We start from the raw sequence: 16,276 nt of genomic DNA on the forward strand, positions 1-16,276 counted from the left end.
ACATCTTCACTCCATTTAATCCAGATACAACATCCCATCGAATAAATACAAACACTTACCTTGTCGCTGTTATCCAAGTCAAAATGTCCACACCATCCACAAAAGACCGCATCCTATCCCTCGTCGAACCAGCCGTGATCCTCAGCATGGCTGTAAAGGGTACCTCCCTTTTCTTCCCCATAAAACAAATTGAATACACCCCGATACTAATAGCATCAGCATACATCCGCATCCTCCTCGAATCCATTACCAACGGCCAAATATCAACACTCCTAACCCACCCCCAAACCCTCCGCGACGAAGGATTCAGTCGCTTCTGGTTGGGATTTAGCTGTACCTCTCCCTTTCCCCCACCCCCTCCGTCACAAAAAAGCACACAAGAGTACTGATGGAAACAGCATCCCCAACACGATCAAACCCAGCCCAACTAGAAGGTTCCGCAGCGCTAATCCCACCACTCCTCGCCCGGGTCTCCGGGACGGTATTAGATGTTGGTCCCGGGACAGGAACGCAGATGCCGTATCTGTCTGCACGACGGGAGTATGTTAAGGGCATTTATGGCGCGGAGCCGTGTAAGGGACTTCATGGGGAGTTGAGAGCGAATGCGTCGAAGGAGGGGTTAGATGGGAAGTATCATGTTCTGGGGTGTGGGGTTTCGGCGGGGGAACTTGTTCCAGAATTGCGGAGGGAGGGGTTACTGCGTGATATGGATGGGGATGTTGGTGCTGAGCAATCAATGCAACTGGTTAAAGAAAAGGGTGGTATATTCGATACGATAATCTGTGTCCGCGTCCTCTGCTCAGTCCCCGACCTAGAGCAGCGCGCGAGGGAGCTTTATACTCTCCTCAAACCCGGTGGCCAATTACTCGTCGCGGAGCACGTGGTTAATCCCTGGCAGACGCCGAAGGGTTCGCTCGCTGCGAGGATGGCGCAGGGTGTGTATGAGTTGCTGGGATGGCAGTGGTTTATGGGGGATTGTTGTATGGTGAGGGATACGGAGGGGGCGTTGAGGAGGGCTGCGGAGGGGGATGGGGGGTGGGAGGTTGTGGATGTGGAGAGGTCGTTTGGGTGGTCGGCTTTGCCGTATGTTTCAGGGGTTTGGGTTAAGAAATAGTCCACGAACCGTGGTGGGAGTGTTACGATGGAACGTGTATAATAAGGATATGTAAATAACATTGGGATCATGGTATCATTATCATTACGGAACATAAAAATATAGTACAATATCATACAAAAACATATTAAACAGGCTTCGGCCTTTCCGGCGGCCAGAAATCAAACAGATCCAGCGCCTCAACCGTCCATGGTCCCTGTTCTTGGACACGGTCCTGTGTCTGCTCTTCTTCGTCTGAATCCTCTTCTACGAGCAGATCGAGTGTACTCGAGGGCAATTGGCGTGATTGGATGCTATTGACGGTGTGAAAGGCAGCAGGATCTGAATAGGATTTCTGGAAACCACGTGAAGATTGTTTGGCGGGTGCTGGTGGGATGCCTTGGGAGCGCGCAGCGTGGTTGACTGCAGCAGGGGGAAATTCCGGACATGGATCTGGTGGAGCTGGTCGTGGAGGTTTGTTGGGAAGAGGTGCTGGTTTGGTTGCTTGATTTGAAGAAGACTCTTTTACAGCATTGGTTTCTTCGACATCCGATTCAAAAGGCGAGTCTTCTATCATCTCAGCCAGGACATCAAGAGTAGAATCGCCCGATGTCATTTGCACATCAGTGGGGACCGGATCCGGAGCCACGGGTTTTGGTGCCCCCCTAAAAGAGTTAGCTCCATCCTCGCGGGAATCCACATTGTCACATACTGACTGTGGCTCTCTTTGCTCCGACTGAGGGCTGGTTCTGTCCGATCCCGTTTCCGACGTGTTGGTTTGGCCGGGTAACAGCGCACAGTACATTAACTTTTTACGCGGCTTTTCTCTAGACAGCTGGAGCGTATTCCGGGGAGTTGATGACGAACTGCTGGAGAATGAGAAGTGCGTGGAAGGTAGTGCATTTTCAGATGGTCTTTGCTGCGTCTGCTCCGGTTTGGATCTGGTATCATTGGACGTGGATGGTGTAGGTGTAGGTCGGGCGGGAGCTGCAGGCCGCGGGTGTGGAGGTTGTGCGCGCTCAGGTCGTGAAGTCGGTTTTGTAGTTGGTTCTTTGGCCGGCGCCCGGACGGAAGACGGTTCAGACAGGTCGATCACAGGCGAGCGCTGTGGAGGATGTGAAGGGACTGTTTTTTGTCGCTTCGCGGGTCTGGATCCCTCTGGTATTTCAACCGGTCGTGGTGGGGGACGTTCGGAGGGCGATCTGAACCGTTCAATCGGAGTCCGCCTAATCCCCAGGAGATCGTTCAAAGACCGCGATGACTGCGAAGACGGCTGCGACGATCGCGTCGGAAAATTCCTCGTTTGCGACTGCGACGGCTGCGACGGCGAAGTCTGACTGGCTTTCCTCCTCTCGAACAAGGGCGACAAATCCGTCTCGGTTTTCTCCATGGATTCCCCGACCTGAATCAACACGCCTTTATCCAACTCCAACTCATCCCCATCCTGAATCGTCTCCTCTTGTCGCCAATGTAAATCGCCGACGAAATTCCCCTGGTCATCGAAGACCATAACGCGTTTGTTGAAGGTGTGGTAGCGAACGAAGCCATCTTGCCAACGTTTGGCTTTGCGGCGGAGATCGTGGGTGAACAAGCATCGGAATTTGAAGACCTGCGCGGTAGATTGAGTTAAAGGCACGGTCAAGCTGGGAGAGCTGGAGACCATGGTGGCATGACAGCTATAGAGTGCACCATGGGGACGAGTTGAAGAGCGTTAAACGTTAGCCGTTGTGGTGGTTGTCGCGGAGAAGACGCGGAATTAAGAATTGAGGCTCTCCGGCGGAACCATGGAAGCTTTTAGTTATGATTACAAGCATACAGTACAGAGTATATGCTTATCTTATGCGCATAATTGTGTTATTTTTAGACAGCAGTGAACCAGGGACGCAACCAATCAATCCATGGACGCTGACTGTACCTGACACTTAACCATGCTCAAGCCTGTAAGCACACAATCAATCCGCGACGATAGAAAAATTTCCGTATGAAACGAACTAATCGCAGCGACATGAATCCTTCGAGTCGAAATGTCAGCCAGACCCCCTGCAAAATAGCGGGAATACGAGGTACAGCCCCTCTAAGTCGAACATCTCATACGAGAACGAACGCTGGATACCTGCAAATGGAACAAACACTCGACAAGGCAAGGATAGTCATTGCACGAGGCTGAGGGCGCAAGGTTGAAACCCTCTTCGCTCTTTTCATCCCCTCATCTCATCTCATCTTTCTCTCTTTACTCCGTATATTTTGTCCATTTTTTCCCAGCATAAGAGAGGCGTTTCTTTGTTTCTTCCACCATCTTTCTTACAGTTGATGGTCTATTGACCTCTTTGACTCATCCCCGCAACCCTTCCCTCTGGGGTCCTCGTCAAGATGAACCGGTTAAACAGGCAGTTCGTGAAGCTCAGGAAGAGGTCAGCTGATGAAAACGACGTCGGAATCCTTCTTCACGATTTCAACGAAGCCGACAATCTGCTGTCCAAAGTATGTAACTCCTTTGCTGACAATACCCGATAAAACTGGTGCCTGGTGCCTAGATTTCCTGGATACTAATTCCGGATATTAGTTGATTGAGGACACCTCCGCCTGGCGCGATGGCTGGTCAGCTATCCTCAATTACCAGGAGCGTGTCGTCGGCGAGTTCAAGTCACTCTATGCTCCCATCCCCGGAAATACCTCAGGCTTGCAAACCTCCACTACCCCGGATGATGTGACGTCACGGACCACCAAGCTCCACGACGACTATGCCCAGCTACGCCAGGACTTGCTGGCAGAGCTCAATTCCGTGGATGATTCCATTATTATGCCTGCAAGAGTGACCAAGGATTATATCACACCCATGAAGAAGACTATCAAGCAGCGTCAGGATCGCAAGGTATGTCCCGCGCCCTATACGAGGCATAAGTCAGGCTAACTAGAACAGCTGGACTTCGAACATTACCAAGGGAAATACGACGGCTACGCGAAGAAGCCCAAGCGATCGGACCGAGACAATGCCAACATGGCGAAAACAGAGCAGGAGCTGGTCAACGCCCAAGATGTACTTCCCCCCCCCCCCCCCCAAATCGCCCAGAGCAATGAATCCATACTGACAGCCCCAGATGTACAACCGCGCCGACGACACCCTCCGCGAACGTCTCCCTCGAATTCTCGAAGCAATCTACTCCCTCCTCCCACGCATCCTCGCCGTCCAGATCCGTCTCCAAAATACCATGCTGGCGCACTACTACACCATCCTGCACACCTTCGCAGAGGACTACCAATTCATGTCTCCCCCACCACCAATGGACCAAGTCCTCCTCGAATGGGAAGAATCGCACCTCCCCGTCCGCGAAGAAATCGAAAACTTCCGCTGCCTCATCCACGGCAAAGCCCGACAAGGCAGCACCGCTGCCACCAACCAAAACAACCCACCAAGCCCCCCTTCCCTCCGCGCACCCCCACCAGAGAACGACTACCTCTCCCCCCGATCCGCCTACGACAACGACAGCACCCGCCCCCCAAGCCCCGCAAGCAGCTACACCCAGACAATCTTCAGCCAGCCCCGCAACAGCATAGACACAACATACACCGTTCCCGAATCCCCAGAAACAGGCCCCAAATCGTCCTCTGGCTACAGCAATACCCAACCCCGTCGTCCATCTCGCATCCCCTCAACATCGACAATACCAACTTTCAACACACCCGACTACGACACCTCCAACTCCAACGCCAACTCCAACACCAACTCCCCACCAAAAGTCCTCGCCCCAAAACCCTCCTCCTCAAACCTCTCCACAACATCATTCTACACAGCCAAATCCTCCCCCTCCCCTGCCCTCTCAGCAAGCACAACACCAATGAGCACGGGCTACGCCCCCGCCGGCCGAAGCCCGGATTACTTCACCCGTCAAGCCGCTTCAAAACCCACCGCCCCCAAACCAACACTCACAACCACGTCCACCAAACCTCAAGCCCCAGTCTGCAATAACTCAATCGACCAACGCATCTCTTCGCTCGGTGCTGCGGCAGCTGTTGCTGCAACCAAGAAACGGCCTCCGCCACCACCGAAACCGAAGGTTCACTTGGTGACGGCATTGTATGATTTCCAGGGGCAGAGTGAGGACGAATTGGTGTTTTATGAGGGTGATAAGATTCGGGTTATTGAGAAGACGGGGAGTTCGAATGATTGGTGGCAGGGGGAGTTGAGGGGGGTGAAGGGGTATTTTCCGGCGAATTATGTGGAGTGAAGGGTTAGAGAATGGGGTTAGGTTTGATTTTGATCCCTGCTGTTCACTGGTAGTATACCATGGATTTAATAGATTGGCGTTATTGGAATGATATTTTCTGTGCAGTTAATGCTAGACTGATGCGACACCTTGTCTACCTTTGTGCCTCAACGCCATCGTTAGACAACTAATAAAATAAATGCATTTGATACTATCTAACAGACTAAGCGCACCAATATTATACCAACCCAAGAGAATGACCAATAAAAAACAAAAGAATAGACATACAATTACAGATACCCAGATCATCAAATAAACGCCCCAGTACCATCATCGCCCGGCATCTCCATCTCAATCGGTCGCCGGCGACTGTCCAAAAAGCTATCAACCATTTTCTTGGAGGAGATCGGGGAATGATTCTCGTCTGTCACCGGTCCGCAGCCCCGTTGGTCACGAATGGATCGGAAGGGTACTGATTTGGCATCGCGACCCATCGGCACCCGGGAAGTCTGGTAACGACGATACTGCCTTGTGGCCATTTTTTGCGGTGATTCTGTCGTGTTTCTTTTCGGGGTAGGAGACTCGGGGGTCTGGTGTCGGCTACTGGTCCTTAACGACAGCGAGGATCCACGTTCCAGATCTCTGTGGTCCGCCGCATAGTTATGCTGGGATTTTTTTGCACTGCGGACACTTGAAGAACGACTGAACGGTCGGGAGAAGTTGTTCGTCGCAGGAGCGTTCATGTTGATCGAAAACTCGCCAGTGTCGCTAAGGCCAATGGTGGGATTGAATCGTTCCACCGTGTCGCTGCCGCTGCCCATACCCAATGTGACAGCATTGATTTCATTGGTTTCATCATCGTCGTGAATCTGCGCGTCCTCTCGGTAATGTTCTCGCGTTGGGGTTTGTTCGATCCTCGCAATCTGCGAGTTCATCCACTTCTGCCAGTCAGCACTCGGCTGCACGGTTGCAGTAGATCCAGAACGAGCTGCCCGTTTCGGAGACCTGTACACCGCCCTTTGACTCCCGTATACCATCGCCATTCCTGGTTCCTCTTTCGCTTCGACAATACGGCCAGCAGCCTGATCGTTCCTCGTAGGTGAGTCTCCACTTGTAGTGCGGGAATATATACTAGGAGAGTCTGCATCGACGTTCTTTGACCGATCAACAATGACGCTCCCAGAGCCGTCGGAATCTTCTCCAGCCTCATAGAGAGAGCCCAGAGGCTGTCTGCGCACGCTCGAAGTGTCTTCAGACCGATCGTTTTCTTTGTTGTGAGAGTATCTCGATCCATGTTGGACATGACTCTTGGGTTGGCGTGGCCTCTGTCGCTGAGGAGTGATTGCGCCGCCGTTGGCCGTGGCAAATGACAATCGAGAATGTAATGATTCGTCGCTAAGAATCTGGCGGATGGTCTGCTTGCTACGGCACTTGCGAAGGGACGAAGTGCGTTCTGGAACCGGACGATGTTCCTTCACACGGCCGAGAACGATCTGTTCGTCAGGGTCTTCCGCCTGGGTTCTGCCAATGTGTTTCATCAATGCAGAGTACAATCGCTGACCTTCGACAGATGTGTTGGGTCTGGGAGAGCCCGATCGAGACCTGCCACCGGGGGTCGAAGTCCCGTTCTCGTCAATTATTGACAATGGATACATGTCGCCAGCCCTCTTAGTCGTGACAGTGTTCGGAACGGTCGAGTCTGCCCAGCTGGTGACACGCGATCGAGACGTAGCAAGACTTTCAGAGCTGCGGCTACTACGCAGAGTAGGTGGCCGGGCAGGACTGACAAATCTTTCTTCAGGACTGTCAAGGTAAGAAAAGTCGCTACCAGCCATGTACTCTTGGTTGGTGCTTAACGGAGTCGAAGAAGGCGGATAGTTCCATTGAGATTGAACGACAGGTGATTCCGGTTCCAGGGCTGGCTCCTCAGCAGGCTTCGACAGTCCTAAGACACGCTTCAGTCCCTTCTTGATAGACGAAGAAAGGGACCGTGCCTTGCCGTGGATCGCACCGCCGTTCTTGGACCGTTCACTGACTGGCGTACCATTGGCCTCCGTGATAGACCCACTAGGAGTACGGAAACTCTTTCTAAACGGCTTCTGCTCTTTCCGAGGCCTCAGCGTAGTCAAAGACGGCTTGCGGTCCTGAGCGAACTGCGTACGGGCCAATTGAATCGCAACATCCTGACTCTTCGCATGTCGAATCGATCGAGTCCGCTGGCTCCCACCTTTCAGAAAAGACATTGAGCGCCGCAAGGTACCGTAAGGACGAGCAGTGTCCGTTGAACTCTCCTGACTAGCAACCGGACTGCTATATCGCTCCGAAGAAATCCCACCATAAGGAACTTGAGACGCCCGCTGCCTCGTAGAAAACATCGACTTGGCCTTCCTCAGCTTCCGATACGACGACGGTTGACTGGACATACGTCCATCAAGTCCCCCAAACTCGTTGATCGGCGGCAAAGCAGCAGGGTAGGTATCCTGATTTTCCATATAGCACATCATCGACAAGTTTGGCGAGGGCTCATCCATCGAAGACGTTTTTTCCGTTGGTCGACGTCGTGAAGGAACAGCCACGTTCTCAGGACCACCTAATCGATCGTACGAGCGCTTGTAGTCCATCGACGATCGATCGTTGGAGCGACGCATGGCTTGAGTAGCGGCTGCCATGGCCTGGGATCTGGCCAGGTCTGGATTGAAGGGCTCTGAGGTGAAAGAAGGTTGGTGGGTTTTGCGGATGGAACGGGTGGATTTTGTTCTCCTCAATCGGTCTCTGGCGCTGAGAGATGAAGAGGGAATCATATTGCCAAAATCATGCAAATAGATAGAATGGAAGCAGTATGATTGATGAACTTGGACGGAGGTATTGTCATGGATATGGAGGGCAATTGGTATATTGACACGGAAAGGACTGTCAGGAACTTACGAAACAGGAAGGAACAATGAACGTTGATGGTTAGGGCAAGTGCATTCTGCCACGGCGTGACACCGCCCATCTAGAAAACAAAGAGAGATTGTCAAAGTCCAGGCATTGCGCTCTTCAATTGATAGTTTGACTATGGGATTCACTGTTTCGATATTTATTTGTTTTGTCCATCGATTACTGTGTACGACATACCTTCATCATCGACAACTTTGTAATTATGCCTTCAGCAAGACCCGTACCAACGGGTCCGCCAGAACAGACAACCCAAAATCTAGTGAGTCCACTGTCCAATAAGCGAGAATCCAGCTTTACTAACGACCTTGTAGCTCGACACACCTCTATCATCCTCGGTCGCAAACACCAAATGTCGTCATGATGTCCTCTCAAGCGCACCACCAGTCGCGAATGCCAAACCACTCGATAGCCACGCCTGCACCACGCCCCCGACCAAGGATACAAAGCCACTCGATACGGAAGTCCTCTGCAAGCCACCAGTCAAGAACCACCACATCTACATCAATGGCAACACCCACGAGGGCGGTGGCCAGGTCATCCGCAACGCCGTCACCCTGGCAGCCCTAACCTCCCATCCTCTCACGATTCACTCGATCCGCGCCAACCGTCCCGGAAGAAAAGGGCTCAGAGACGCGCATGTCGCCGCCATTGAGTTTCTTGCAGAAGTAAGCAACAGCATCGTTGAGAGCGCGGAAATCTGGTCGACGAAGGTTACTTTCCGCCCGCCTGACAGGATCGATGGTGCAGCAGTGAAGAAGGTCTATAGTGGACATACAACGCCAGGGTCGGTGTTTTTGACGTTTCAGGCGTTGTATCCGTACCTACTCCATGCAGGGGCGCTTTCAGGTGACAAGGAGCCAATTTGTGTGGAGCTCCAGGGAGGTACGAATATACACTATTCGCCAACGTTTGATTCTGTCTCGCAAGTGTTGACCCCAAACCTGGAGACACTGGGCTTTCCTAGGCTGGATATTGAGTTACATAAACGTGGCTGGAACACAGGACCAGTCAGATTGGGTTCTGTGAAGCTCTTTGTCTATCCCCTACCATCCAGCACGGGACCTGATGGAGGAATAAAGTGCCACTTGCCGAAGATTAACCTAGATCAACATCGAAGGGGAAAAATAACGAAGATCGATGTGACTATCCTCGCTCCAGATAACGACGTATCTTGGGAGACTCGTGGCACGACAAACAAGGAAGATAAACTCACGGTCCGCAAGTTTCTGGAGCAGGGAGTCATTGCAGAGCTCCGCGACAGGCTATATGGATCATCGTTACCGTCGCATGTAATCGATCAAGACGTCCCCATTGGCATCCACACCTCCGAGCCCACTCAGCACCACACGCATATCTACATACTCATCGTGGGTCATACGACGACCGGGTTCCGTATATCACGGGATGAGCTCTTCGAAGGGGACTTAAGCTACCTTGTCAATACGTGTAGCGATGTATACAAACGCTTTCTCGTTCAAGGGATGGGCGATGCATGTGTCAGACATTTTGTCAGAGAACTATACGACCGAAACCTGGAGGAGTTTAGCCGTCGAGAAGGGAGGCACCAACCATGTGTGGGTCGCACCATGCGTGATCAATTGGTGGTTTTTGAAGAGCTGGAAAGGTTATATTATCCTCAAGGGAGCAGGAAGGAGGGCCTGAGCGAGGACGACGGGGGGCAGGAGAACAAGAAAGAAGATGTCAACAAGGAGGGAGAAGAGAGTAAGAACAGAAGCGTGGACCAACAACGCAACCACGAGGACGGTGAGGACGGCCTAGAGAGCAAAGAAGAGCCCGAGAACGATGGAGGACAAAAGGGTGATCACGGGAATAAGGAGGACTGGCAAGAGAGCAGGGAAGAACCCAAGAGCCAGGAGGGACAAAACAGCACTGAGGACGACCGATACTGGAGCGGCCACACAACAAGTGCGCGGCGAGTCTGCCGGGAGATTCTTGCTACGTGCATCCTTAGCAACCAGTCACTTTGATGTATAGTCCAATCCCCGAATATCTCCAAGAGGATTTCTTATCGTTACATTCGTTTTCAGCCTGACGCGGCAGTGCTTAGCCTTACCCCACTCTGTTGCCTCCCACTGTCTTACTCTATAGCAACGACCAAGCATTGATACCCACGGCGTGTTCCGTATATGCAGAGCACAACCCATGTTTATATCCTACCAGTACGAATAGGTTCCTTTACACTTACAACCTCATACAATAACCAGTAACCATGACAGATTTTCTTGGACGACCACCTGTCCTAAAAAGGGTGCCCCCACGCTCCACGAAAATAAAATCTATTGAGCAGCTCCGCGAGGAGCTTTCACCGATAAACAAAGGTATAAGGTATCTTGATATGGGGAAAGCTTCCCGCTTTTGAGCAAGTGACGAAGAAAAAAAGTCAGTGCTTAATTAAAAATAGACGATGTACTTTGACATCATTGTACATTACTCTGCCTACCAGGCCCCCTCCAGATCGATGGCAGCACCCTTAATGGAGGCGACCAAGTTCTCCGCAATGCCATCACCCTGTCAGCCCTAGCATCACGCCTGGTGACAATCAACTCTATCCGCGCGAATCGCCCTGATGGCGTAGGTCTGAAGACCACGCATCTTCCCGCTATTCAGTCCCTTGCGCAGGTGAGCAACAGCGTTGTGAAAGGCGCAGAGCTTAGATCAACCAGTCTCACTTTTTATCCACCGGAGAGCATCGATGGTAAAGCGGTGAATATGAAATACAGGGCTGTTGAGACACCGGGATCTCTCTCTTTGGTGTTCCAGACATTGTATCCCTATTTACTGCTTGCGGGGGGGGGCTTGCAGAGGGTGAGGGAAAGGGACCGATTCAGGTGGATTTCAAGGGGTGTACGAATATCTCAGGTTCACCGACGTTTTAATATATTGAGCAAGCACTGGCGCCGAATATGAAGGTGCTGGGGTTTCCAGAATTGAATCTCGAGTTGGTTGAGCGGGAACGGATGATTGGATTAGGTGGACAGGGGAGTGTGAAGTGTTGGATCCATCCTTTGCCCTCAACTACAGGGCCTGATGGCAAGGTAAAGTGCCATTTTCCATTACTTAATCTGGATAGGTATAACCGGGGCAAAGTCATCAAAATCGACATCACCGTCCTTGCTCCAGATAACAAGGTTTCCTGGTTAATCAGTGTCACAGGGAAGAAGAAGAAGAAGAAGAAGAAGAAGAAGAAGAAGAAGAAGAAGAAGAAGAAGAAGAAGAAGAAGAGACAATTGCAAAGCTCCGCAAAGGGCTCAAAGGCATCCCATCAGAATTCATCAAGCCAAACGTCCCTATTAAGATTCACGCCTCTGAACGAACCTATCATCTCTCGCACGTCAACGTCCTCATTGTAGCCCATACTACAGCCGGCTTCCGCCTAGGACGTGATGGGATCCTGGATGGTAATTGTTTTCACTTCACTGATGGTACTGAGCAAGACCAGAATATTCGGAACCTGATCGGGACATGCGCCAAGAACTTTGCTCTCGAGCTGTACGACCGACAGAAAGAAGAAACCTGGCCGCAAAACGGAACACATCGAGAGTGCGTGGATCGATCTATGCGCAACCAAGTGGTTATCTTTAAGGAGTTGGGAAGATTGAGTGCGTCTCAAAACGGTTATAGCTGCAACTATGGTTGGGAGGGACGAACGACTAGAGGATAGCCGGTACTGGAGTGGGCATACTAGGAGTGCGCGGTGGGTTTGTCAGAAGATTGTTGGGAGCATAAGACCTGCATAGAAATAAGTCAGTAGCTACATGGTAAGCTCAATATCTTTAATTGTTATTAAAGTCTACTCAGACCACACCCATACCATTCCATTCTTTCAGATAACAGCTTAATATCCCGCTAACTCATAAGCATACAAAGCACTTACACTCGTACCGTACTTCCATAGCACAGTATAATAGTAATATGTGTCGGTATATGCAACATGTGGTTATAGCTCTAGACTGCTAATTTAATCAATTCATTGTGTGTATTGGGATTATGGTGTGGAATGCCCTCATTCCATTTACGGTAACCGGTGTCTGGGGATTGCCAATTGAACTGTAAATCGCCGTACAACTTTTACACTTCGATACTCGAAATATCCTCATCTAAATACCAATATCGACCACCTTAACACCCACCTACTGTCAACATGTCAACCACGCCCACGCCGTCCACACCGCCATCACCCTTTCAGCTCTAACCTCCAAACCCCTAACAATCCACTCCATCCACGAAGGGGGCCTCGAAACTGCACAGCTCGCTTCTGCCAAGGCTCTAACTGAGATAAGTCACAGTACTGTGGAGGGTACAGAGATTGGATCTACAAGTTTGTCATTCTATCCACCTACAACGGAGCTTCCGCCGGTGAAGCAGGAGTATGATATCAAGATTGAGGATTCAGAGAGTGTGGCCTTGGTTTTCCAGACACTATACCCATATATACTGCGCGCAGGAGGTCTAGCAGGGGCTGATGTGATTCAGTTGAATATCACAGGAGGTACAAATGTGGTATCTTCACCGTCATTTGACTATATCAAGCAGGTGTTTGTGCCAAATTTGGAGAAGCTGGGTTTTCCACCATTACTAGTGAAACTGCAAAAAAGGGGATGGACAATAGGATCTGTTGAGCAGGGCACTGTGCGGCTTCTGATTCACTCTCTTCCATCAACCACCAAACCAGATGAAAGTATATACTGTCCCTTCCCAGACTTCAACCTGAACAAGCATCAAATGGGAGATATCATCAAAATTGACATTACAATCCTCGCACCAGACGATAAAATACCCTGGAGAAGCAACGCGACCTGTCCCAAAAAGGCCGACAATGTCCCGCTCCGCAAGTTCATCGAGGAAGAAACGATCGCAGAGCTCCATACCGATACATGGCTACGGCATTATTTTAAGGAACCAGACCCCATCCCTGTTGAAGTCGTCACCTCTGAGCATACCCATCACCACTCGCACGCCTACCTCCTTGTCGCACATACGACAGGAGGTTTCCGCGTGGCGAGCGATTTCCTCATTCTCCCAAAGAGCCCTGGACCGGGGGAGGATAACCATGAACACGTTCTCATGCAAGATATCGAAGATGTAGCCTGGGGATGCGTCAGGGATCTCCGCGAGGAACTATTCAACTACATAAACGAGATGGTCGACTGGTACGAGGGAGAGCATCCGCCATGTGTGGATTCGCGTATGCGTGAACAGTTGGTGATCTTCGAGGCGTTGGGGAAGTTATATCCCAGAGATGGGAAGGGAAAGACAGACAAGGAGGAAAGCGTCGAAGATAGACGATATTGGAGTAATGACACGTGCATCGCGCGGTTGGTTTGTCAGGAATTCGGATTGAAGTTGAACTGGGCTTAATCCTAATCGGTCCTCTTGAGGCCAGAGCTAAACCTTATTGCTACTACTATCTACCGAATCTAAGCTAGCTCGTCTCGTTCCGTCCATCATATGTGACAATTAGGACACGACGTGACACCGGGGACTACAATGCAGGAATTGGGATTAAAAACGAGACATTTCAATGATCGAATAATTGATTGAAGGTGGTCTACGATGGTGTTGAATAGCAATAGACAAATATTTATAAATTACTGAACAATCGACGATATACTTTGACATCATCACCAATTGGCAACCAGGCATCACTCAATAGAAGGAAGAGTCAGTGTCCGACAAGAGTCAAGGCAGCAAGCACCCGTATATAGATAAACCCTCAACACACGTCAAACATGCCCGACCTTAATCCATACCAAACCTGCCCAAAGTACCCAGCCCGCCAAAATGTCATTTCCAATCAAAGAAATCCCCCTCCTAATCGACGGCAGCCACCTGGAAGCAGGCGGCCAAGTCCTCCGCAACGCCATCACCCTCTCAGCCCTAACCTCCCGCCCCATCAAAATCCACTCCATCCGCAAACACCGTCCTGACAGACAGGGTCTCAAGAACTCACATGTCCACACCATCGAATCCTTCGCGCAGATGAGCAATAGTTTAGTCCAGGGTACAAGCCGTGGATCGATGAGTCTCACATTCTATCCGCCGGAGAACATCAACAGCGGAATAAAGACGGAATATCGTGATATTAAAGCACAGGGTTCTGTGTTTTTGGTGTTTCAGGCGATATATCCATACCTTTTACAGGCCGGGGGGCTTGCGGGGGTAGAAGGGCCGATTTGTGTGGGGATTCGGGGGTGGACGAATTTAGAGGATGGGCCATCGCCGGAGTTTATTTCTCAAGTTTTTATACCGAATATGAAGAGGTTGGGGTATCCGGAGATGCAGATTGAGGTGATCGAGCGGCAGTGGTACAAGGGGTCACCCAAACCAGGGTCTGTGAAGTGTTTGATCAATCCTCTCCCTTCAACTAGAGATGCAGACGGAAAGGTTGATTGTCATTTCCCACCGCTCAATCTGGACCAGTATCAGCGGGGCCAAGTTACCAAGATCGATATCACCGTCCTCGCCCCAGACGACGAGGTATCCTGGTCGACCAACTTTCTCGGGGAGAAGAAAAAGCAGACTCTCCGCCAATATATCGAACAAGAAACCACCTCAAGACTCGTCCGACTAAAACTCCCGGAACATGTATACGACTTTAGGTCATCCATTAACATCCACACCTCCGAACGTACCTTTCACCGCACACATGTCTACATTCTAATCGTCGCACATACAGATACAGGCTTCCGGCTCTCATGCGACGTGTGTCACAAACCGAAGGGTTATATCTTCTCGCCCGATCCCAAAGACGAGGATAAACAGCGACATTCTTACATTAGAGACCTGCTCGATTCATGCGCTGTCAGGTTCGCCATGGAAATATATAATACCTTCCATGAGAAATATAAGCCTCGAGAGGGGACACACCGGTCCTGTGTGGACCAGAATATGCGTAATCAACTGGTCATTTTCGAGGCGCTGGGTCAGCTAAACCCTTCTCGGGAGAGCGAGGATGAAAAGAAAGATGAGAGAAAGAACAAGACAATTTTATCTCATTGGCGGTCGTTGAAGACTGCCCTGGCCTCGTGGAAGAAAAGGCCTGAGACTAAGACTAGAGAAGATGACCGATACTGGTGCCTGCACATGAAAAGTGCACGATGGGTCTGTGGGGAGGTTCTTGGTATTAAGCTTGCGTAGCTTAGTACCAGGCTCTATCGCAGGTCTCCAGCTTACCATTTTATTTGCTGTTGCAATGTATCTCATTCTGCATGTTCCTGAGCAAATAATCTCTGCCGCCCCTCCATTAAAAGTAGTTGATTATGTATATTTCAAATCGCGAGCAAATGGGAAGCCCGATACCCTTCAAACAATCCAATCGCCCAGAACCCCCAATTCTCAATACCAAGATCAAATCTCTCGGTTGAAGAATTAACAATTGAGACACCGATCCTGGTGGCCGTCTACCTGTCCTCTAGGCCCGGAGGAGGTCCTCACACTCCGCAAATACATCGAGCATGAAACTATCGTCAAGCTCCGTGAGGAGCTGAACCATATACCATCACATATAATCGACAAAGACGTCCCCATAATTCCCACTGTTCCGAAGCTACTCATCACCCCACACACGTCTACATTATGGTAGTAGGACATACGACGACGGGTTTCCGCATCGCGCGACAGCCTCCTCAATCTTGAGGTTTATTTCAGATTCAAGGAGGACAAGAAGGACCCTGGTGATTACAGGGATTACGAGAAGATTTTGACTCGGAATACCATTGAAAACAGCACATACTGCTTTTGCATGGGAACTATACGATGAGAGTATTAAAGAAGAAGACGGCTTGCATCAGCCATGCGTGGATCGGTCGATGCGGAATGAATTGGTTATTCTGGAAGCACTGGGCAAGTTTTATTCTTCCCAGGGCGAGGATAAGGATTGAGGATGGGAGTGAGAAAGAGAACGCGGAGAAACAGAGACCTTCGAGTACGGAGAATAGTCGGTGGTACTGGAGTCGGCATACGAATAGTGCACGGTGGGTTTGTGGGGAGGTTCTTGGGGTGGAACTGTGAACCCGCT

General features: G+C 50.6%; 5 protein-coding genes across 5 annotated transcripts; 3 read left to right on the top strand and 2 right to left on the bottom strand.

The window, feature by feature from the left end:
- Positions 1 to 13: 13 nt before the first annotated feature.
- ASPGLDRAFT_73358 (class I SAM-dependent methyltransferase) lies at positions 14 to 1,114 on the top strand (the record flags this gene model as incomplete). Its single annotated transcript, XM_022549670.1, has 3 exons — positions 14 to 159; positions 220 to 333; positions 399 to 1,114. The coding sequence occupies exons 1-3, from the start codon at positions 84 to 86 to the stop codon at positions 1,112 to 1,114; spliced, it is 906 nt and encodes a 301-aa protein (XP_022402068.1). The 5' UTR covers positions 14 to 83.
- A 127-nt stretch (positions 1,115 to 1,241) lies between these two features.
- Positions 1,242 to 2,756, bottom strand: ASPGLDRAFT_34175 (uncharacterized protein; the record flags this gene model as incomplete). Its single annotated transcript, XM_022544399.1, has 2 exons — positions 1,242 to 1,758; positions 1,810 to 2,756. 2 exons carry the CDS (start codon positions 2,754 to 2,756, stop codon positions 1,242 to 1,244), a joined length of 1,464 nt encoding a protein of 487 aa, XP_022402069.1.
- Positions 2,757 to 3,463: 707 nt separating this feature from the next.
- On the top strand, positions 3,464 to 5,319 carry ASPGLDRAFT_34176 (uncharacterized protein; the record flags this gene model as incomplete). The annotated part of the gene is made up of 4 exons (XM_022544400.1): positions 3,464 to 3,574; positions 3,657 to 3,965; positions 4,014 to 4,130; positions 4,192 to 5,319. 4 exons carry the CDS (start codon positions 3,464 to 3,466, stop codon positions 5,317 to 5,319), a joined length of 1,665 nt encoding a protein of 554 aa, XP_022402070.1.
- Positions 5,320 to 7,085: 1,766 nt separating this feature from the next.
- On the bottom strand, positions 7,086 to 8,231 carry ASPGLDRAFT_45342 (uncharacterized protein). Its single transcript, XM_022546219.1, has 2 exons — positions 7,166 to 8,231; positions 7,086 to 7,109 (listed from the first exon to the last, which is right to left on the bottom strand). Exons 1-2 carry the CDS (start codon positions 8,097 to 8,099, stop codon positions 7,105 to 7,107), a joined length of 939 nt encoding a protein of 312 aa, XP_022402071.1. The 5' UTR covers positions 8,100 to 8,231; the 3' UTR covers positions 7,086 to 7,104.
- Positions 8,232 to 8,732: 501 nt separating this feature from the next.
- ASPGLDRAFT_123864 (putative RNA 3'-terminal phosphate cyclase) lies at positions 8,733 to 15,396 on the top strand (the record flags this gene model as incomplete). Its single annotated transcript, XM_022540435.1, has 2 exons — positions 8,733 to 9,862; positions 15,297 to 15,396. Coding segments are annotated over 2 exons (1,230 nt in total), but the record flags the coding sequence as incomplete, so codon positions are not given.
- Between the last annotated feature and the right edge of the window lie 880 nt (positions 15,397 to 16,276).

The sequence above is a fragment of the Aspergillus glaucus genome, assembly GCF_001890805.1.
Source record: "Aspergillus glaucus CBS 516.65 unplaced genomic scaffold ASPGLscaffold_7, whole genome shotgun sequence".
NCBI lineage: Eukaryota > Fungi > Ascomycota > Eurotiomycetes > Eurotiales > Aspergillaceae > Aspergillus > Aspergillus glaucus.